At 39.5% G+C, this 24,138-nt stretch overlaps 1 protein-coding gene across 1 annotated transcript in view; it reads right to left on the bottom strand.

The window, feature by feature from the left end:
• Positions 1 to 24,138, bottom strand: part of csmd2 (CUB and Sushi multiple domains 2) — a 227,750-nt gene that overhangs the window by 14,513 nt on the left and 189,099 nt on the right. The window contains exons 46-62 of the mRNA XM_075449084.1: positions 23,986 to 24,066; positions 23,237 to 23,350; positions 17,900 to 18,088; positions 17,613 to 17,759; positions 15,220 to 15,408; positions 14,015 to 14,200; positions 11,945 to 12,139; positions 11,550 to 11,723; positions 11,283 to 11,456; positions 10,547 to 10,720; positions 7,610 to 7,798; positions 7,226 to 7,399; positions 5,986 to 6,168; positions 3,776 to 3,952; positions 2,270 to 2,449; positions 820 to 993; positions 438 to 611 (exon numbers count right to left, since the gene is read on the bottom strand). Of these exons, the coding sequence (XP_075305199.1) occupies positions 438 to 611; positions 820 to 993; positions 2,270 to 2,449; positions 3,776 to 3,952; positions 5,986 to 6,168; positions 7,226 to 7,399; positions 7,610 to 7,798; positions 10,547 to 10,720; positions 11,283 to 11,456; positions 11,550 to 11,723; positions 11,945 to 12,139; positions 14,015 to 14,200; positions 15,220 to 15,408; positions 17,613 to 17,759; positions 17,900 to 18,088; positions 23,237 to 23,350; positions 23,986 to 24,066 (2,874 nt within the window). The remainder of the gene's footprint in view (positions 1 to 437; positions 612 to 819; positions 994 to 2,269; positions 2,450 to 3,775; positions 3,953 to 5,985; positions 6,169 to 7,225; positions 7,400 to 7,609; positions 7,799 to 10,546; positions 10,721 to 11,282; positions 11,457 to 11,549; positions 11,724 to 11,944; positions 12,140 to 14,014; positions 14,201 to 15,219; positions 15,409 to 17,612; positions 17,760 to 17,899; positions 18,089 to 23,236; positions 23,351 to 23,985; positions 24,067 to 24,138) is intronic.

The following is a 24,138-nucleotide window of genomic DNA, read 5'->3' as shown; positions in this document are numbered from 1 at the left end:
AAAAGGTCATACGGGATCCTACATGGGTCATAAGCATGATGTTTGCTTTAAAGGAGACGTCAAAATTAGCATGAAGGGAATTGATGTCTAAAAAATGTCCACTTTCATTAAGCATTATTTATTTAAAATCTATTTATTTTTCAGTAACGGGCCCGTGGTGCTTTATTTTTCGGTTGCACGGTCAAATGGTTTTGTCCTGCTTTACATGTTGGGTGCAAATGGAAATCAGAACTAAAAGAGAGCAGACAGTAAAATTTAACCATAAAGGAATCTTCTGTCACAATGACACGAGTGTTATATAGTCGCAAAGTGTGCCAACTGTGTTTGAACTTCAACACCACAATCATCAATATTATTTCACTAATTTTCCAGACAAAATTCAAGATACAGCACTGTATCACAGTTACTATAAATAGAGGAATAAATCAGTAGCTGACCTATACAGGAAGGTTGTGTGCCACTCCAGGCACCATCATACTGGCAGTATCTCCTGGCTGAGCCAACCAGGACAAGAGGAGAGTTGCAGGAGAAAGAGACAGACGAGAGATAGGTGAAGCCGCGGTCCTCTCTCCTCCCCTGAGCTGGTATCCCTGGGTCTCCACAGAACACAGCTGTAAAGCAGTGGAGAGGGGGATGGAGGGAAAAGAGAAAGACATAACATGAGGTGATCCACAACATATGTTGGGTTTTAACTGGATTTGCCGGTGGGTAAGAAACGTCCCGCAGGGAATATGCATACGATACATACTTGGATGAACCAATGTCAAAGACAAGCTATTATGTGTAATATAATTGGGCTTTCAGTGGGGTGCCACTTACGGAAGCACTGTGGTTTCTCTCCGCTCCAGTTACCGTTGCCTTGGCATGTTAAAACAGTAGGCAGGGACAGTTGGTAGCCTTGGTTGCAGGAGTAGCTTATGCTCGAACCCCAGGTTAAGTCTGTACCAATGACCTGTCCATTAGGAATGGTAGGCGGTGGACCACAAACAATTGCTACAAGGAGGCAAAGAGGCATATTCAACGAGGTTATATACCGGTGTCTATTCATGTAAAGTGATGGCAGAGTCTAAAGCAGAATAATCGTATAACCCACCAACAACCCCTGGCACAGATTATGTAATACCACAACTGGAGGATGGTCATTCAGCTTCTTTTTTTTGGTTAAGAAATAAAAAAAAACAAATATGAAACAGAGCTATTTCATTTAAAAGCTGAATGTACTATAATATAGCTTAAAAATGAAAAGACCTTGGAAGTGCTCAATTTTGATGATTCAGGACAGAAAACGCAGCAAGATTCTTTGAAAAATACAAAAAATGCACAACAAAAAGAAAAGAAAAACAAATTAACGAAAACCAGGAGTTAGTTTGTGACTGAGCTGTAAGAAATCCACTGAAGGTCTTGCAGGATAACTTGCATTAAGCTACGAGAGGATGTCCAATGAAACACAGAGAGATGACTAACTGAAGATAAACAGATTTCTCACAATCATTAATTATATAGGGTTGATGTCAGGTATAGGACCGGGGAAGATGGCAGTCATTACCTCTACAGTAAACACACTGGTGTACACTATAATTTTGTACACTTATTCCATCGGTCAAAAGGAGGTTTGGTGATGCTGAGGTCACTTTTCAGGATGAAGATGATGCCTCTTGCCGCAGAGCAAAGAGCGGTGAAACTTTTCTTTGGGAAAGATAGCAGCTAAAATACATGGCCAGAAAATAGTCTGGATCGCATTGAGAATTTAAGGAGGAAAATGAAAAATGAAAAAATAAAAAATTTAATGAATTTAATCACAAGGTTCCATACAACAAAGCAAATCTGACAACTGCTATAAATAAAAATAAATAAATAAATAAAAAAGTTGAAACTTATTCATAAAGACTGTTTTTCATAAGTGAACGGTGGTGTGGTGGTTAGCACCGTCGCCATGTTCTCCCCATGTATGCGTTGGTTCTCTCCTGGTACTCTGGCTTACTCCAACTTTCCAAGAACTCCCCGCAACTGTGAAGTGGATTAAGTGGGTATGGAAGATGGATGGATGTATTGATGTCATTCCATAAAATTTTTTTTAGGTAAGCTTTACAAAGCTGAAATGATCAGCCAATAAATACAATTGTTTTGCGTCACTTCTGTGTTTAATGTGTTCATTTGTCTTTATAGAACATGACTGGTTAAAGAACATCCTCAAAGAGTGGTGATTCTGTCATTTCATCCAGGGGTTGCATTCCACAAATTAACATAAAAGTCATCAAACCCATTATACCTTTACACAAAGGTTTGGTGCCATTCCAAGTGCGATCCTTGGTGCAGATGAGAGAAGAAGCTCTGTCAGCGTCCATGCTGAATCCAGGAGAACACTGGAAACTAACCGTGCGGTTGTAAGTGAAATCATTCCCAAATCTCACTCCATTGGCGGGCACTCCGGGATCACCGCAGAGAATGACTGCAGTTACAAAATGGAATAGAACACTAGGAGTTTTAAAGCAGTTCACCAAACAAACGCATTTCTAATTTAAAAAAAAAAAAAAAAAAAAAAAAAAAAAAAAAAAAGGTATCCTTGTATTTTGATTGTTTTTGTTAAGGATTTCAGTATGCAAAGACACATATGCTTATAATGATTTTCCCTCTACAGTCATTACATAAAACTCCAAAAAGAACCACATTTGTCCTTGGAACTACTTATACACCCTGCAGGTAAAACAGTTTCATTGAGTAACAACTGCGAGAAATCCACTGTGGGACTCAACTGCAATGCAGCTCAGCTTTGCTGTAAATGTCTGAGAAGGTTAATCCAGTGCACATGACAACTAGCACTTAGTTGCCTTTGGGACAAGAAGACATTGTTAAATGTGTACACATCCAGCATGTTCAAGCAAAACTCTTAGTAGGGTGAGAAAACTGGGCCTCTCAGAAGTGCAATGTGTCTCCCTTTGACTAAGCAGCACTTATGTTTCCCATCAGGCTGGTAAGATCATGCTACTGTAACCAAATTGACATAAAGGGACTTTATACTCTGTCATAGTACCTACAGTACTGAAATACATAGAGATGCTTTCTCCTTTGCGTAACATTATGCTTGGAATATTAGTTGTGAACAGTCAATAAATTTCACTTACGTGAAATAACTTACAGTTGAAATGGACAGAAGTCTACCAGATGTTTCACTTCTAGTTATCCAACTAACTGTATATTACTGTTTTTTTTATATCAGCAGAAAAAAGTAGGAGTTCTGTAAAAGTGCAGTAGCTTGTACTCATTTAATTTCTATGAATAACCGCGTTCTGAGATCCATTGTGGAGCTGCTTCAGGATTTATCCTTTCCAAAGAAAGGAAACTGACTGGCTTTAAACAGCAGCATGATGTTCAAAGATACATGATGATGTTGCATGATGACAGGACTCTAAGGCCCGTGTCCTTTGAATGGACAATTCTTCCAACTCAGGCAGAGAATCATATGAGGCGCTCTATCTTAAACTGTTCACCATCCCAAGTAATTCACATAACGTCTACGTTCCTTCACAATACATGTATAAAATCAAATATTTTGCACAGTATTACCAGTTTTACTTCCATTTCCTGTCTTTGCTCAGCTTTTAAAGACTTTTATCAAATTGCAAAGTTTTAGATAGTTTTGCATCAACATGATAAAAGATTAAGCCTGAAGGGAGAAAAATATGGGCAAGAAGAGAAAACTCACATGACATTTGTTAAAAAAATGAACAAAAAGATGATTCGCAATGATTGGTCCATTATGAGAGCCGTTACTTACCTGAACATTCTGGCATGTTGCCCGTCCAGGTCCCATTCACAGTACAGTGTCTGGTAAGCAGTCCAGTAGAGTAGTAGCCCTCCCTACAACTGTAAGTGATGGATCTGGAAAAAGTCAGGCCATCGTGAATGAGGATCTGGGCATTTCGTGGAGTTCCTGGATTTCCACAGGATATCACTAAAAAGAAAAAAGAAAAAAGAAAAGGTAAGGTCAGTGGAGAGGATTACAGCATATTCTTTCATTAAATCCCACCAAAACAAACTCATAAAGCCTTCACTTTAGGAGTCTCAGGGAAAGGTGGGCTTCTTTGCACAGGTCTGTTGCAAACGTACTTCACCAAACCATTTTTTTATGGAAAGATCAGGGACCAAAGCCTGGTCATAGTACAAAATCAACTGAATACAAAAATGTTATGCATTTTTTTTTTTTTTTTTTTTATAAATCTTGAACATTTGGTGTTAGGGGAGTCCTCACCCATGACATTCCTATGCATTCTAATTGGCTTGCATCATACAAACATTATGCAAATTGGTTTTCTGCTACAGTACATGTTAGAAATGCTTCCTCATTTGGTTTGTTTTTCTACCGCCCACGACCACCTTCCTCGTGTTCTTGTGTGTCCTCCTTCATAAGAAACTCTGCTTTGATGGACATATCCTTTGCTCAGAAAATCCCCTTGGTGTCTGTCCAGCCGCTAGTGATGGTTCTGTTCATTACAGTCTCCAGCTTGCCCAAGGCCCTCAGAGCCCTGTGGGCATCGCCCTCCTGTATTTACCAGATGTAGCCTGGCCCTTGAAGTCTGTGCCAACTGAGAACAGGTGGGCAACTTTGGTTACTGGGCATACTACACACAAGAGTAAAGTTGATGTGGGGGGGGGGGGGGGGTAGAAGTGGTGTTAATGGCCCACGTGGACACAGGATGATCCTTTTGGAAATTACACAGGACTATGTGGGAAAAAGAGGGCAGGGTTTTCCCTGACAGCAAGACAGCCACAGATCAGCTTTCCAAGCTTAGAAATCATGGTTATCAACTGCTCTATCAATTAAGTGAGCAGTATGAAAAATCTCATTTAAAACACAGTGGGGAAAAAAAAGCTAAACGATTCAACCATTTATAAAGTTAATATGAACTGAAACCTCAATAGGAAAAGTGTCAAAAAAAAAGGAGGATTCTGAATGTGTAGAGCAGATACAATTATATTGTTACATGCAAATAAACAAGACATATTGTTAATAATCTAAAGTTAAACTAACCCATTTCCTTTTTTTTTCCCCCATCTAATTCTTTAGCAGCCTCTATGTACTTTGCATTTTTACAGTATTCATTATATTTGACCACAGCAAAAGCATTACTGCTCTCAATTGTTTCACACTGTGCGTGGCGTCTCAATCCTGTCTCAGAGATGCTCAGAGAATGGTGTGTGCCGAACTTAAGATCCGAATGGATTATTCACACACAAACTACACGTATTAAAGAATGTCTCAGCATGTCTCAGCAGAATGAATGCAGTGCTGCATGATGACGAAAATCAAATGTTAACCAGAGGAAATACCAGGTTCTGCGTTTTTCATACTTTCTTGTTTAAAAGAACAGACACACAAAACGCATGCAATATGTCTTTTGTTCAAACAAAAGATGAATTTGTCCATCATTCACCCACTTACACATCCACACCAGTAAAAGCTACAGAGCGACTGTGCAAGCTGCTCACTTGCCATCTAGAGCAGCTTGAGGTCTAATGTTTTGAACAATTCAGCATGTGGACTGAAAGAGACTGAAATATCAACACTATTATCTGACACTATCTGGATATCTCTATATTTCTTAAGAAAGGAAGTAAAAAAAGAAAAGAAAAAAAAGATAAAAAGATAATGGGATAACGGGGAAAAACGCGATGTTGATGTCTCATACAGTACATGTGCTAAACATGATGTCCAGCATTTTTTAGGTTTAGATTGTAGGAGTAATTCACTAAGTGAGCAGATATGATTTTTTCTCAATGACGTCTCTGTCCAGGTCCAAATGTCCAGAATGTTCCGAGTATTCAGTGAGAGACACCGTGCATAATTCCGACAGAAGTTCTTCCTTCATAGTTAAAGTGCTCAACAAAAGATCCTAATCATAGGAGAGAACTGCAACTTGAAACAGCTAAACTGTGACATTAAGCTGAGTATTCAGCACAGAATACATACATGCATGTATTCCTTACCATGACACTCAGGTTGTGTGCCCAGCCAGGTCCCATTGGACAGACAAGTTCTCTCTGATGAACCCTTTAACACGTAGCCAGGCTCGCAGCTAAAGCGCACAGCACTGCCCACCGTGAACTCGTCTCCCAGACGGATACCGTGCACAGGAACACCTGGATCTCCACACATCCCAGTAGATTCCCCTAAAAAGACAAAACAAAAAACATACACTCGTGAATTTTAACCGTTATGGCACAAAGTATTATTTCAAAGTATGAATTTGCATTAGAAAATGTACTGTGTGATGTTTGATTTGCAAAATTTGAATAAGAATATTGACTCAAATACCTGCCGATTGCCATCCAACAACAAAATTATCCTTCCCTTTCTCCCATAAGGAAAGACTAGCTTCCCAAACATATTCTCAATCTATTCATTAAACTTGCTGAAATTGTACCAAACATGAATGTTATACCTCAATTGAAAACAATCACACAAAACATTAGTACTGTATGTACTTCTCTGGCTTCTATAAAAATGCTGTTTATTGCCTGTCGAGAGACCACAAGCAATTCGCAGGAAATGGGTGAATGTCATGAATTATGACATTAAACTGTCAGGGATCTATTTTATTGTCACACGACTTGTGTGCGCGCGCGTATTTTATTGTATGCGTCCCTGGCACTGTCTATGTTTGTGCACTTCTCTGTTACGTCTTTGTGAGTATGCATTTGCATGTGGGGCCATCTCCATAGTATTTTGCATGTGAGACTGTCATTGGAGCTCTGAAGCAAATCGCAACAGGAGGAGGAGTACAGGGGCCAGTGTCTTTATACTGCTTTATAACGCAGCTGAGGTATGAGCGTTGATGTTCCTCAGTCTAATGTGAGCAGATTAAAACAGTTTTATGGAGGACACTCTCTTTGCCCTTGATGCCTGTGGAGTAGACTGGCGACTCCATCTTTGGTCCACCTACTTTGCTCATTACCTGCTAACAGCTGCCACCCAAGGTCTTTATTTGTTGGCCTGGTATTACGAGGGCATTGGTGTGACTGGGAGGGGCTGTAACATCTAAATGAATTAAGTATTAGAGGCAGAAATGAGAGAAGAGGATGATAAGATTGCTCAGCAATTAAATGAGATTACTATATCGTTTCTTGTTTTATTCATGCTGATCTTAAATAACAAGTCAGTTTTGGGTTGTGCACTCTGAACTGTCACTCTGGGTGACCAGTTAAGTCTGGGTTTAGTTGTCCATACCAGAGCAGTGTGGTGGCGAGCCGCTCCATTGTCCATCCAGCTGGCACATTCGTGTAGTGTTGCCAATGATGGTACGCTGGCCTATGCAGCTGTAGCGAATGACTGAGCCAACTGTTTTACGGTCACCTGAGATCTGGGTGTAGGGAGGGACACTGGGGCGGTCACAGAGCACCACTGTCCAATCAGGGAAGAGAAACAAGAGTTCTAAATACATTCAATGTAAAATGTAGTGCCTCAAAATTAAAACAGCAAAACATTAACTGTTTTCCAGTTATTCAAAATGGGATTATTTTAAGCTTTTCTTTGTGATAAATATACAACATTTCTTTGCATGTTAACAGAAAACTGTGGCATCCCTCACAAACAACCACCGATGTTACTTACACAGGCATTTAGGCAACGAGCGGTCCCAGGTGCCGTCTCCTTGGCAGGAGATAGAGCTGGTACCCAGCAGGTAGTAGCCTGGGTTGCAGCGGTATGATACAGTAGTCTGAAAGCTGTAGCGATGTGGCCCGCTGGGCAGAACCTGCCTAATGCTGTTCTCTACATGACCTGGCTCAGTGCAGTTCACAACTGCAGAGAGGAATGCAGGGGAGGGGGAAAAAAAGACAGAAAAACAACATTTTAAAAGCAATTCTATGTAAAATCTTAGAGAAAGCAAAATGGGAAGGATTTGTTTTTGTTTTTATTTCCACTCATTCTGCATCCATCTATTCATCCGAAACCAAATGAAATAGCACACTCCGGAAATGAACATTTATCTCATAAGAGGCAGTCTCCTGTTGGCCGTTGTGGTGCAGAGATGCTGATGGATGGAGAGCTCAAAGAAAGAGAAGTTCCACGTCAGTTTAGCAGTAGATAAGGTAGGTGGGGAAGGGGAGAGAATATGGAATTGAGTCAGGACCGAGGTATGCAGTCTATGGGGAAGATGCTCTGATGGTAAAAAATAAACTAGGATCGAGAGTCAACTAAAGATCGCAACACCAACCTGTATGGTTTGAATGAGCAATTACCTCAGCAAAGTCAACAAAGTCAGAGTTGCTACCTACCCTATAGTGTTAACTAGAACTATGAATATACGGTGATATCAAACTGTTAATGGCTTATAAAATACTGTCTGGGTGTGCTTGTGTAGCCATTATGCCCCAATTTGCCTTGCCAGTCTCATCCCTATGAATGTGTTTTCACTCGAGCCAAAATGAACCCACTGTATGCTAATGTGCCTAAAAGCTTGCTCATTTTCATGCTCCCAAGCTGGCCAGCATTGCTAAATCATCCCGCAAAAACCTATTATAATGTATTCCTTCCAGTAAAGCACTGACCTGTGGTGCCATCATTTACAACTTACTGCATAATAACACTACAAAACCTATTTCAAGCAGTAGCTGCTTCAGCAAGAGGACTTCCAAGCTTAGATTTCAGTTTTTAACAAATGTGTTCAGGTAACAAAGGTTCAGAAGTATTCTAAAATGAATGACTTCCTGGTAAATTCCTTTGTGTCCTAAGTGTGAGGAAAGAAAGAAAGCAAAATGATGAAAGAAAAAAAGTGTGAGGAGAAGAGGAGCTGAGGCTGTTCATTTCTGTTCAACTCAGAAGCGGGCAACCTGTCACCCTCTGTGGTGTTTCAGTGGGCTTTTTTTTTGTATCACCAAAATGTAAGTAAACGCACACCCTTTGTCCAGATAAGGCTCTATTGCAGTGACTTAGATTGGTGATTAGAGAAGCATAGAAGACTGGGAGCAGCGGCCTCATGTTCCCTGCATTATTGATGAAACCTACAGACTTTACAGTTAAAATCTGGACCGTAGAAATGATTACCTTTGTCTGAGTGACTCCTTCCCCGCCCATTCCTCTTTTCCTGCCTTCAGCGTATATTTATTTTTCTGTCTCCTTCTAAAAGAAAAGCCGATGCTGAGGTTTAAGATGAGATGGACGAAGCGGATGTCAGTACAGCAGAGTTTACCCACTTAAGGAGCAAGCATGAGGCAGACACTTAACTAAATGTGTCGCGATAGCTGTAATTAACGTAATAAATCTGATTGACAAAAAGACCTCTAAGCTGCTTATGTCTTCACATCAACAGCGAGGATAATGGCCATCAAAACAGACGTTCACCCTCACTGACACACGCATGTGCACACAGTCTTCACATAAAATGCATCTCAGAGTCAGCATCAACATCAAAACAAGGCCAATGGTAATATGATGTCGCCACTAGAGCGGAGAGATTTAAGGCGTATGTCTGGGAGACAATCTTGCCTACTTATGCATGCAGCAGGCAAATGTGCTCTCTTTTTTTTAATAACTGTAGAAGGATGCCTGTGAGACTTGTAACCTCTCAATCTCTACAGAAATGTCTATGAAAAACCTCCAAATCCTTTTTCTTCTCATTTAAAACAAATTCATAAGTCAATCAGTCACTGGCTCTGTCACCGCCTTGTCACATTCAGGCCCCATCCTTGCGAGCAGCTTCTTTCTGCGCCTGTCAGAACGCCTTTAGTTGAAAGCGACTTAGACACAAATGTGAGTGCCGGGATACATCGCTCGTCACAGAAATATACCGTCATATTAAAAGTCTTTGCCTCACTTATTCAAAGCAGAGCACAGTACTTCTTATCTTAAGCAAAATACAGGTCTCGACAGGCCTGCTGTCTTTCATTCAACCTCAAGGATCCTGTGATTGTGTTTGTTCGTCTCTGCATGGTTATTTGCTAACTTTGTTTCCTCTTACACAGGTGAACCTAAGGGTATCGCAGAGGTAGTTAGGCTGAGAGGAAACAAGATCACATGTAAATATTATCTGGAACCTCCATAGACCATGCAATTGAGTCTCTGTGGTAATCAAATAAACCGGACTGCTCTTTGGTTTTCCATTTCAATTTCCTAATATGAATCAGTTAAACTCCTTCTCCGAGGGTGTGTCTGTGTTTCAGCCTCCCTTTCTGTGTGATTACGGTCACCTGTGGTCACAAAAGATATGACCTTGAGAAATATAGTAATTTTATGCCTACCCACACAAATGAGAGAATTAAAAAGGAGAACCTCATCCCCATAGGGAAGTGTGTGGAATCTTCAAATTAGATGAGCATGAAGCTGTGTTTCACAGCATAATATCAGAGTCGCTATGTCACATTTTATTTTTCAAGGGATAAAATGTTCCCCAATATTAGCAATTTTTTTCTAATGAATTGGCAAGCTCCGTTTCCATCACCGATTTAAAGAAATATAATTTTAGTTCTTTCCACTTTAGTAATTTTTTTTGCATTTGTTTGTTTAATAGTTCTCTGCAGAAATCATATATGTAATGGGAATCACACTTACTTTTACACTTAGGAAGCACTTTGCTCCACTGTCCATTGGCCTGGCACATAGATTTAACAGCTCCCTGCAGAACATATCCGGTATTGCAGACAAATCGCACAACATCAATCAAGTTGAACTGGGTTCCTTGTGTCATACCGAAGGTAGGGTTGCCGGGGTGACCACAGGTGATGGCTGAGATATTCAAAGGAGAAAGAAAGTCATAGTTGCACATTTAAAAAGCACTTTGTTCAATTAAAGATGCTCCAAATTACATTCCCCAGCGTATAAATAAAGTCTGCATTTAAAAAGTTAGAAAAAGAAAGAAAATTCAGATTGGATCATGAATGAAGATGTTTAATAATGATCCAAGCTTTAAAGGCACTGGCCCCATGTCAAAGTGCTCTTTTCATCACTGGTTAAATAATCCTCCTCAAACTTAACCTGTATCAGAGAATACAACGTTATATTTTGGAGTATTGTTCCCATCTTTGAAGTTTTGGCAAAACACTTGTGGAAGAAGCCTTAAAACATTCAAATGATGAACACTATGATCAACCCTGATCAAAGCATCTCTAGACAATCCGAATCTATTCATTACAGATCATTATGGGCCATTACAAACACAATATGAAGCTTCCACAAGTAGCATTCTGAAGTGAAACTTCCCGGCTTACAAATGTTGCCAGTGGAAAAAAAAACTAAGTGTGATTAACTTATGAGATCATCTGAGCATTTAATAACCAACGACACTTACGAACACAGACAGGAGTACGTCCTGACCAGCGGTGATCCTGTTCACAGATTCGCACCGAAACTCCAATGAGACGAAATCCAGGGTTACACTGGTACACAACACTGCCTCGATAGTTATAATTTTCTCCAATGATTTGCCCATTCACTATAGGCTCTGGAGTGCCACAATGGCCAGCTACGCAAAGACAGAGTCAAATATTGAAAAACTTTTAAGAGCAGGACTTAAACAGATACAGTTGTAGTCATATTTATGTACTAAGAATCTCACCTAGACACTGGACCTGTGTTCCACTCCAAAGCCCATTGGACATACACTCTCGTACCCGAGAGCCCACCAATGTATATCCAGTGTTGCAGGAGAAAATGGCTGTGGCTCCATAAACAGTCAGTGTTCCAATCTTGTTACCATTTGGTGGAGTCCCAAGGTCTCCACATGAGATGACTGAAAAGAATACAAAATATTACAATCTCATATAGATGAAATATAATAAAATGGTTTCACTTTATTCTCATTAGACGAGCAGTGTCTGGAAGTTAAACACATTGGATTACCTTTATTCAAAGTTTGGTCAACATTTCAGTGTAAATGAGGCAACTGCCTTATTATTATTATTATTATTATTATTATTATTATATGACAGCATCAAAATTATTCCTACTTACTGTCACAGACTGGGCGAGGATCAGGATAGTTCCATGTGCCATTTGCTTGGCAGCGAATGATTCTTTGACCCCTGTAGTAATATCCTGGGTCACATATGAGCATCATTATAGCATCATATTTGTTTTGAGTGCCATAAATTAGTCTCCATCTTCCATGTTCCACAGCAGAGTGGCCGATGTCAGGACAGGTAACCGCTGGAAGTTGAAACGTCATACCAAATTAGTGATTTAACTACATATTTGAGTTTTTAATAATCATCTTTTTTATTTATATAAAAACTACTTTAAAACTACTCTTAACCTAGGACAGTTAGCTTATCATATAGCTATATCCTATCTGCCATTTATGTCTAAAGATTTTGAAAAAAAAAGTGTTGCATCATTTACATTGAGAAAAATCTCTTTGAAGAGTTTCAGTCAGAATTCAGAGCACAGAAACAGCACTGGTGAAAGTTACCAATGATCTTCTCTTGGCCTCTGATAACAGATTTCTCTCTGTTCTTGTGCTGTTGGATCTCAATGCTGCATTTTATACGATCGATCACAGGATTCCGTTACAGAGACTTCAACATGTTATAGGGATTAAAGGAACCGTATTAGGTTTGTTTAAGTCATATTTATCTGATGGATTCCAGTTTCTCCATGTAAATGAAGAATTTTCCTCGCACACCAGTCATGGAGCTACGCAGGGTTCTGTGCTTGGACTAATTCTTTTTACTTTATACATTCTTGCATCAGGTAATTTGTATTTTTTTTTTTTTACTCATTAACAGGTTTATAGGACTGCCTTCTTTCACCTTTGTAATATTATCAAAACTAAGAGCATCCTGTCTCAGGGTGATGCAGAGGTCCATGTATTTGCTACTTCGACATTGGACTACTGTAATTCTTTATTGTTGGGCAGTGCAAAACAATTCTCTGATAAGCCTCCAGCTGACCAAAAAAGCTGCAGCTATAGTTCTGGTGAAAACTAGTAGGAGACATCATATTCCTCCAGTTTTAGCTCATCTTCATTGGCTACCTGTTAATTTCACAATAGAATTTTAAATTGCTGTCCCCAACTCTTAATGACCAAGCTCCAATATATATTAAAGATCTCATAGTTGGATATTTTCTCAACAGATCACTTTGCTCTCAGACTGCTTGTCTACTTGTGGTTCCCAGAGTTTCTAAAAGTAGAATGGGAGGCAGAGCCTTCAGTTATCAGGCCCATCTCTTGTAGAACCAGCTGCCAGTAAATCTCCAGGTAGAAGACACACTCCCTATCTTTAAGATAAGGCTTAAAACCTTCCTTTTTGATAAAGCTTATAGTTAAGAATGGCTCAGATGACCCTGAAACATCCCATAGCCGTGCTGCTGCAGGTTTAGACTGCTGGGGTACCACCCATGATGCATCTTTCCTCACTCTTCATGTACAGTACATATGACAGCAGGTATTCCTGTTATGGTGCTACACCCAAGCCAGCCAAGGCAGGCCAGCCTCCCCGAGTCTGGTTCTTCCAGAGGTTGGGGGATTGAATCGAAGAGAAGTTTCGATGCAATCTGTTAGTTTCCTTAGTGAGGCAACTATCTTTTTCTTTTTTTATAGCTCTGTATCAATTGAATAATTTAGAATTTTAATTGAATTGGATTTAATTGAATTATGATTGTATTCCATAAAACTGGATTGTAAATGGCTTGAATTGGACTGAATCATTTGTTGTGATTAGGTGCTATATGAATAAAACTGTCCTGTGATGGATGGCCAATGACAGCTGGGATAGAATCCAGCCGCATTGGAGTACCCACACCTGTCCATCAAACAGCATATGAGCACATGAAAAAGAAGTTTCAATAAAACAGCAATTCCTAAACCACTCCTCTAACTTGCAAGAAAAGACCGTCAAGAAAAAGCTGCGAGTCATATTAAGCATAGAATTATTATATCATCTTAATTAGAGTGCATGTAAGTTAAAAGATGGAATTACAAAAATTATGCCCGTCCAAATATTTCTGGGTCTAAAACGTTTCTTAAGTGTTGAAGAGTTTGTTCTGGTAATACTGCAACTAAACGGTAAGAGAAATACTCACGGACACATCTGGGTGGGGCCTCAATTGGGCTCCACCTCCCAGATTCTTGACAGATCACTGAGGTGGTGACAGGCCCAGCAAGCCGAAAACCAGCATTACATTGGTAGGTGGCCCTGGCTCCAAGAGAAAAATCCTGGCCAACAATGCTGCCATTAACAGGAGGAATTGGCATTCCACAGGACATAACTACAAAAAGAGAGAAGGAAAGTAATTTCAACTCATACAAAACTGATTGAACGAAAGGACATATAGCAGAGCATATTAAAAAAAAAACAAAAAAAAAAAACATCTTTGCATTGAAAGCTGCCAAGCCAACAACAGGCTTTCCTGTGTAGATACAGTCTAAAAACCTGCTCTGATGTACAGTAAACATTAGGTTGGGCCATTATCTGCAAAATAGACCTATCAAAAGGACATGTATTTTATATGGTCATCACACTTGGCCTAGAATTGCATGGGGAATTAATAACTTCCCTGAAGCTAAAAAGAGTGGTTAAAAACTAGATTGCTGAAGAGGAGTTTTAGATTTCATGCTTTTGTAATGGAATATAGAAAGAAAATCTGGACACAAAATAATTAAGAAATACTGGTATTGAATGAAGACAGCACATCACCATCAATTCCTTGAATAATCTAACAAAACTTTGGTATTCTTTGAAAAAAGAGTATTTGAAGTAGGCCTATTTTCCCTGCGGCTTCAGTTTAATTTATATTCCTTTTCTTGTTTATTTTCAATATCTCTAAACTGTCTTTATGGTTAACTTTTACACCATTTATCATTTCTAAAAATTGTGCATTGGGAAGGTTTAGTCCATGTAAACCAAATTGCCCTAATTTCACACTGAATCTTCAAAACAGTTCTATAAAGTCATAGAGGCACGCCTTAGGCTAAGGAGCTGCTAGTGATGACATGCTCTCAGCTGAAAACGCTCTTTCATCCAAAGCAAAAAGGATTCTGTTCAAGGTCTTTCAATCATTTTAAATCATACAAGCAGATCTGCAACTCAAGTGTCCTCTTAACCTCAGCATGGCAGTTAGATATTAAAATCTTACTGCAATTGAGAAGTTGGATGAGATGTTGAAACGGTGACTACAAAAATACTGACAAGATTTTTCAAAACTGAAGAACCTTGGAAGTGCATTAAACTGCTAAATCATTCTGCACTCTCATGCAACCAGAAAAATAAGGCAATATGAGCCCCTACCTTGGCAAAGTGGCACTGGTGCATTCCACTGGTAGATTCCTTGTGCATTTCGTGTGCATGTGGCGCTGCTCTGTCCAATTAGCCGGAAGCCCTGGTCACAGCTGAAGCGCAAGGTGCTGCCCAACTTAGTGCCTGTCAGACTGTGCACTGTGCCATTTACAGGACTGTTTGGAGGGCTGCAGTAAGCAGCTATAAGAATAACGAAAGAATAAAAATAAATTCATAAATATGCAAATCAACTAAATAGAGCACAACACAAAAAAAACAATGTCGCAAGGCAATGCAGGTTGTTGTGGAGAAGGTGAACAACTAATGCACATTCACAGGAACAAAGCCAAAGATCTCTACTGCATCCTCCTCTCATACTGAGGAAATGGAGGGTACGTATTAATACAAGCACAACAATGCAATCTCTTTAAGGCAAACACTGCTGTCCTAAGACAAGAAAAATTGATTATGGGAAACTAATGTTCTGCAAAGCAAAATGGGAGTTTGTCAGAGGAAGATCATAAAAGTGATGGATACACAATAAAAGGAACAAAATATCTGTTTTTGGTTAAATTGGTGGCAGCCATAATCATTCATCATCACAAATGGAGCCAGAAATGGATTCACAGTTTCCAAAGAACATTCACAAGCATAAACAGAATTTAGCAGATTTCACAGTAACAGTGCAACATTAGACAGAAGCTGGACAAAGACAGTAACGGAACACAGTCTGTGATTGCATTACATAATATAATAAGATGAACTGAAAATTATGATGATGATCATGAGATAATAACTATCACCACATCAATAATCTATAAAAAACAGCAAACACTGGCTTTAAAAGCTCAAAAGTGGGTAAGGGAAATTTCAACTTAATGGGATTTTTTTTTAAAACACCAAGCAGACAATCAGATAAATCTCCCACATAATATAAAATCCTAAAGTGATAATGATGAAGAAGTATTCTGCACAAATTAGATTTTTCTACCTCACAAAAGTTGCTCCAATAAGACAGAGCATTTGAGACTTTTCAAGTAAGCTGACACCTTTTTGTCTTACTAAACAGAATAAAATGCAACAAAACTGACCGTACGAAAGCGGACACTGAGGTTGATTTCTAGATTGCTTGATTTCCTGTGAGATGATCAACAGCAGCGCCGCCTGAGGCTTTGCCAGCACTTCAGTTTAAGGTTGAAAGCTTTACATCTCAAGAATGTATTCTCGTTAGTGTTCCCCATGACGACCAATCACACAAAAGCCCTAACTTTCAATCAATTTCAATTCAAATGCACTAACAACACTGTATATGTTCCACAGCAGGTCTTTCTCCAGGGAGTCATCAGGACCGGTGGCCTTTAAGCTCCTTTTGAGACATTTCTGTTATTTGCCAGCAATAGAATACAACTTGCCTGTCTGTAATCCACTCTGAAACTTAGAATAATTTAAATCTGCATGGGCTGGTGACAATGTTGGAATACATACACAACGAGGGGAAAAAGAGGAGGAAGTGGAAGGAGTCCGGCTTACTAAGTTGATTTAACTGATGGAGAAGATGAACATGCCAAAATAGAAAATCCTAGAAAAGCATGAAAGAAGCTTTGGATAGAGTGAAACAGTAAGAAACTGAGATGGGGATTGCAAGAGGAAATGCCTACAACTTGTTAATGAAAGACCTGCCCTTGGAGAGAAAATATGGATTGATGATGAGTCAAGCTGAATACACTGAATGTGGCTGTGCCATCTGTTTGTTCCCCTCCACGAAGGTACAACAGAAGGCAGTTCCATATTGACCATGGGAACTTTTAGGTTCTTGGGGATCACTTAGCCTGTTTGTCACTTAATCTGCCATGGCAAAATCCATCAATGGTTTAAAAAAAAAAAAAAAGGGGGGAAAAAGAGATAGGAGAAAAATCGGAGAGAGATGTGACAGAACATCCGGCAGGGGAGACAGAAAGCTCCTCTGAGAGGACAAGAGAGACGATTAGTCAATCTGGCTGAGTGGTGTTGATAGAGAACGGAGGGAGCCTTTTAAATATTTACACAGTCTTAATTCACAGTGAGTTATGCAGGTGTCGTATACCAACAGATCCTTCATTGGAGCAGGACAAAACAGAGGAATAATAAGCAACACCAATAACAGATTTTACTAATTCTCAAATCTTGCCGCACAGCAAGACGTGGAACGATTAGGTTCTCGTAACGATGGGTCATATTTCTGGCTGTCTCAGCCACAGTTGGCAGCCCAGATGTTGGTCTTGTTGAAAAAGTACCACCACTGATTAGATCGAACTTACAACAAGGCCCCAAAATAACAAGTCGTACAGAATTTATTTTCATGCAGTGAATCCATCACAGTGTAAATGAGATGAATATATGCGAGTTAATTCCTGCTCCTTACCCACCTGAGTATCGTATGCGAAAGCCTTTGTGGCTGGTTGTGTGATCAAAGGACCAGTGCAGATAGACTTTATTACTGGAGCTGGTGATGCTCAGTGGACTGGAATAGTTGCCGCTGAGGGTAATCAGGAGCGGGCTCTGCCTGGATGGACCTGGATGAAAACATGGAGACGAAAGACATTAGAAATAATCCTGCAACTAAAGTTTCATAACTTATTTAAAACTCATTTTTAAAAAACGCACGACCAATAGTATACATAAGTTCACTTTCTTAACTGTTATAATGACCCACCATCAAAGATTTCAAGCTCATCAAACTGGCGGCTGGTCTGGAAGTGTTCAATAGTGAAGGTGATATTGTAGCCGGGCTCAACTTTGACCACCCAGGAACAAGACTCAAAATGAGGGAAACCACTGCCTGGTGACTGGCTCAAAATGACACCAGTGGAAGATGTCAGCACCTCATTCATGGGGCAAGTCACTGGTGAGAAAAAAAAAAAAAAAAAAAGAGCACAGAGACAAGAAAAGCTATTATTTTTGAAGTATTGAAATAATGATCCGTTTATGTTTTGTTGGTGTTATTTTATAATTGCATATCATCTTTAGTGGTTGTTCATTCATTTTAGTGAATCCAATTTAACTAGAAGCATTAATTGGATTGGTTAGATCCATACTTTTGCTGGGGGGAAAACTCAATGCGCCTAAAAGCACGGCTGAGCTAATTGTCATTCTGGTCCGTATGCTGTCCCAGTAAACAAAGCTATGGATGCAAAGTCATCCCACAGAAAAGTGTGTGTATTATACAATATCTTGATACCACCACATTCACTCCTCTTTAGCCATCGTCAGTCTGTGACAGATGTAATGCTAACTCAAAGGTAACTCTCACGTTTGCTTTGAGGCCCTTTTGCTGTGGCAAGTCTGGGAGGACAGCATCTATCCCCACATCTCATTTTCTCATGTCATTGGAATTCATGTAGGACATCTCCTCGGACATTTCCAAGCAGTTTGTAGACACACTGAGGCCTCAACGGAGCATCAAGTATTGTCTGTATTACCAGGCAATACGAGACGCTGTTGATGTTTTGTTGCAATGTGATGAGGCGAACCTCTTAAGCTGCCTGCTCTGTCTATATACACAGAGTCCAACAAAAGAAAACTGCAACATGAAAGGATGCAATACACTGTTACAGCAACACAATGCAACTACTACATAGCTGTTTTTTCATTGCTTTTGCTGTGTCCACCTGAGTGCTGAAGAGGTAGTGAAATAATGCTCCCCACCGCACAAACAGTACATTCTTTGTGATTACTTTTGTAGCTCAATGATTTCTGTACATTTCTCGTTTCCCATCTTTCCCCACCCTGAACACTTGATTAGGAAAAAAAGTGAGAAAATACCATGACAGACCATCAGGAATTTTTCCCAAACGCTTAACCGGCACTCTTAACTGTACAACAAGTTAAGATCCTTCACACTGACAAATGAAATGTCACAGAAAGACAATACTTTGTGAGCAGTGAAAAGCTTGGCACTTGCAGGACATTTATCAGATTGTGCAAATATTCATACTCAAAGGAATACAACAATTCCTTTGTGAGACAATATGTATTAGTCTAAACTTATTTGTGTACATAGGCGAGCTCATGTGTTTGCATTAGTACCCAAATGTGTGCGCCTTGGCCTGTTCGCGCTCCTCTCTATGTTCAGAGGGGAACAGATAATCTAATCCGAAAGACAAAAATGGCAGACAACTAGGTTAAACAGCAGTTTGCAAATAATTCTTTATGTGATTCACCAAGTTTATCATGTCAACAGGGTGTGGTTTGTTGCCCCTAGAAAATCTCAGAAGCAACATAAATTGGCAGTAGCCAAATTGTAAAAATATCCTAAAAATATGGATCCATCTAATGTTTCTCCCACAATTTTTGCAGTGTTTGTTGCATATCTTATAATCAAATATAATCAAAAGATCAAACTAAATATACGCAACTGTTAGCATATAAAAAAAAAAAGCAGTTTTGTATAAATAAGTAAATGTGTGCAGATAAGCAAAACTGAGCTTGAGGATCATGCACAACACATAAAGTAGCACAGGCATAATGATGGAAATTGTGTAATTCTGGCTATTAGGTTTGAAGTTACAGTGACCTTCTCAGATCCAAAATGCAGTCACCAAGCTACAGCTTCAAGCATTTACAGGATGTGAGTCAAAAGGTTTAAATCCATCAATGATAGTAAGACTTATTGCACTTGGAACTACTTGGAAGTAGTGCATAAAATCTAAGTGTCAAGATCATTAAACGATCAATTCACTGAGGTATTTTGTCAGTGACCTTTCAGAGAGTTCCTATGTCTGTTCAAAATTGCCTTCAGTTTGTCTTGGAGCTGATGGAAAAGATAAGTGGGGTCCTTATTCATAGGCCGCTACTTATTAAACCAATTCACTTAGAAATGAAGCATTACTTTGGGTGTAAATAAAAGAGTATAGGCTAAGGGGACAAAGACAGATTTAATGCACAAGGTGAGATCAACACTTCTAGGACTCAAAAGAAAAAAACTCACTTTAATGAGACAAAGAAAAAGGCACAAAAGGCGGGGGAGCGGACAAAGAAATAGGACAAACTTCACTTGATTTGAGTATAAAATTGTTCATAATATTCAACAGCTTGACAATAAAGATGTAGTCTGTATACATACTAGCACATTTGTGCACTCCCCATCAGCAAATATGGTTGTATGTACGTGTAAAAGTGGTGCTGGAGTTGTGATGAGATACTTCTACTCACGCTGGCATTTGATTAATACCAACTAAGAAGGAATACCCAAGCTGATTGAAGGACATGGCAATACAAGCATTGGCCAAAATCAGGATGTAACAAGTTTTGGGAAATCAAGCATGAAAGTTAGGATTTAAAAAAAAAAAAAAAAAAAAAAAAAAAAAAGGGCAACATCTAATGCAGTCTATAGAGGAAAAGAAAAGCAGGGTCAGAAAAAAATTATTTATGCAAAAATGAAGAAACCCTGTAGTTAGTTGGAAACTAATAAGATGGATGATTAAGCAGATTTTAACCACACATTTTTTTGAGGAATGAACTCTGGGATATTGAATCCTTACTGTCCATTGTATTTTCTTTAAGATATTTAAGCAATGCTGTACTGAAGGTATTGCTGTGTGTGTGTGTGTGTGTGGGTGTGTATGTGCGTGTGTGAGAGAGAGAGAGATTATCAAGCTCGCTGTAGTCTTGGCAAACGGTAAACGTGGTTCAGGGCAGCAGGTCTAATATAAGTCTGTATAATCAAAGAAAAGGCAAATCAAATATTAAACCAACTGGTTGTGCCAACAGCAGGAAATACAGGAGGGACCAAACCTATTTGAATGGCTGCCAAGTACTGGCTGGATTGAAAAAAAATAAAATAAATATATATATATATATGTAAAAAGGTAAGATTTTGTGTCTGTGCTGTCATATCAGTGGCTTTTATTTATCTGCTTGTATGCCATTTTGATAGAAAGGAAGTCAGAAACTGTCGAGCAACACCGATATCTGTATATCCGTGTTAACTCAGCTTCAGACATTGACGAATAAAAAAAAAGAAAAGTAGGAGGGGGAGTGGGGTGAGGGTGTACATGTGTTATGTAAGTAAGTCAGTTGAGAGGAGTTTTGGTGAATGCAGAGGATGAGAGAGGGTACCGACACTAAGGTACAAGCAGCACTGCAGAACCAGCTGTGGTGCCAGTGCTGCTCTCTGGAAGAATATCCATGACAACATGCACTGCTGTGTAGTACAGATGCAAGCCAGAATATATACATGTGTGTTTGTATGTAATGTGTGGGATTGAGTGTGTTTGTGGGGGGGGGTAGGTAGTGGCCCCTACATGGGCAGGACGGCTTGTGCCTGTCAGAGTTAGAAGTGGTGATTTGATAGGTGCAGCTGCAGTCGGCATGTCCCCTGAATTTCAATGAGCTGTGCTCTTCCTCTTTGCTGCCCTCCAACTAAATGTTTCCCTGTCTCTCTTTCTTACCTCAGTTTTAACTCTAGTCCCACTCTTACGTGCGTGCTCCTCAGCTCACGTAACAGTGTCTCTTCCATATCTTCCAGACAGATTTTCACCTTTGCTTATCTAGACTTAACTCAAACTGCTCTTCTCTTGCATTGTTTCTTTGACTAGATTCTCTCTCCATCCATTTTTCTTGTCTTCTTCCACACAGGGAACTCTTTCACTCAACCCCTCCTCTTCTTTAGCTTTTGTTTTCTGGCCCCTTGGTCTGTGTCTATGCAAGTGAAGTGACAGGGAGTTAGAAGAAAGGGGGATGGGGGCAATGCATGCTGGAACCAATTGTCCTCTGTTTTATATGTTACTCAGCGTAAAAGGATGCTTACACTTGCACATATTCAGGTGAAAATATGCAATTTGAGCTCACAAGAGGTCGGGAAAATTTACAAAGGGATTTCTTGCCCTCCTCTGTTCCGCCTCTCACTGGGTGTCCTATGTACAGCACTTTCTTCTATGTCGAGTCTATACAGTACATCTCCTACTCCACTTTGTTGCCCCTTTACTTTTATCTGATTCGTCGATGATTTTTATCTTATTTTTCTTAATTAGTACTCTAAATCAGTGGCATTTATCAACCTATATCTACCCTGCGAGAGAATAATAGATAGAAGCAGTTATATTATTGTGAAGTATAAAGAAAAAGAGGGACCCCTCTATGCACCCAGTCTTTTGCCCAGAAGGAACATGGTACACACAACAAACAATATTAAGATGAGGCTGTGTGTGGGGTGCACTGGAGTCCTCTGGGAAAACTATATCTCAACATGTAGACAGCAACGCAGCAACCACACTCAGCCTCATGGGAGCCAGGTAACGTCCACAGAGATGGAAAGTGGTACCACACTGATATGTGGTTGTTGCTGCATGACTTGGAGCAACAACCACATATCAGAAAAAAAAAAACGGCACCCGTGGGAGGCAGAAAATAAGAAAAAAACACAACCTAGTGCTGGAGTTTATTATTGGACAAAATGACAAAACCTTTGATGAAAATAAACTTGTAGGACTCCTCTCGAAAGGTGAAACTGGAATTATAACAGAATAATTATTAAAAAAAAAGGTTAAAACCACCTGGCTAAAATTGCGCAGCCTCCCCAACAAGTTTTTGGGAAGCACTGTTGCCATGCAGTATGTGTTTGGATTTAGAAAATGTCTAGACAGGTGGTGTGTGACAAAGTAACATCCACATAAATGTCCAGAACCATGGTTTACCAGACAATTGATGACCAGTGCAATGTTTCACCTGTCTGTGCTTTTAATGCGGACGTGGCGGATCTGTTCATATCGTCACAGCGGAACAATGATTTGTTTTTTACACCTTAATACCATCGAAATAGTGAAACCGACTTAAGCTGCCAGCATCAATTGAATTTCAAATAATTTACTGCAGTTATAAACTTAAAACACAAACATACATTAAAGGGTTCTTGTACTTTTATAATACATTGACTTTCAAGTAGATGACAAAAAGACAAGGCTTGAGAAAATATATCATTTGTAGCTAGATGAAAAAAAGGTTACTAAAAATGTCCCCACTATGCATTCAGAGATGTTAGACAATCACTTACCATCGCATGAAGGTGGAGGTCCTTCGAATTCTAAGTGTGTGCCTAATCGACAGGTCAGTATACTGTTTCCACTTAACTGGTAGCCTAGCAGACACCGGTAACGAACTATATCACCTGAGCATAGAGATGCAGAAAAGAAGGTTAGTATCAGATCAGAGATTGTGCTATAATCAAGATGGCTGATACAAGTTCTTCCCCACCCAAAAAAAAAAAACACATTCTAAACATACCAACAAGTGTCTCTGGTTAGTGTATAAAAAAATCAAGAAAGAAAATAAAAGAAAAAAACCCTCACTTGGAGACCCTGCACATGAAACACTATTATGGTACCAGTACCCAGTGTCTGAATAATAACTGGTCAGAGTTATGAAACAGATGAACAGAGAAGTGATCTCTATTGTCTTCCACAGAGGATTATGACAATATAAACACTCGCCCCACATCTCCCTAGCTTTCTGATTATTTTGTCATATTCATTTATACTGGTACCTAAAAAACCCTGGTTAATGCACTGTAGGTCATGGTGAGTCTGTACCATTTTCTTATGGGATGTGTAATAAGTGAACCCGAGGCCTTGTACACTGTCAAAGCCAGTATGTAATTTGGCAGCGGTATTAATGCTTCAAAACGTTACAAATCCACAAGTTACCAAGGGACCAACATCCAATATGAAAAAGGCAGCACTGCTTACATAGCAATGATTATGCGTCTATATACACGTCTTTTCTTGTGACAGCAATTCCACCTACCAATTTTAAATTCTTTGCTTGCCATCAGGATCTCTGCATTAGGAATGATGGGGGGAGGCAGGCAGTTCTGTAGTCGGTAAGCTTTATTCAGAGCATCAAAGACATAAAAGGAGTCAAACACAGATTAAACAGAATGCCAATTATCTGATAGAA

This window comes from Odontesthes bonariensis, chromosome 18 (assembly GCF_027942865.1).
Source record: "Odontesthes bonariensis isolate fOdoBon6 chromosome 18, fOdoBon6.hap1, whole genome shotgun sequence".
Classification (NCBI taxonomy): Eukaryota; Metazoa; Chordata; class Actinopteri; order Atheriniformes; family Atherinopsidae; genus Odontesthes; species Odontesthes bonariensis.
Note: the sequence above shows the minus strand (reverse complement) of the source record. Positions and strands in the feature narration are given on the sequence as shown.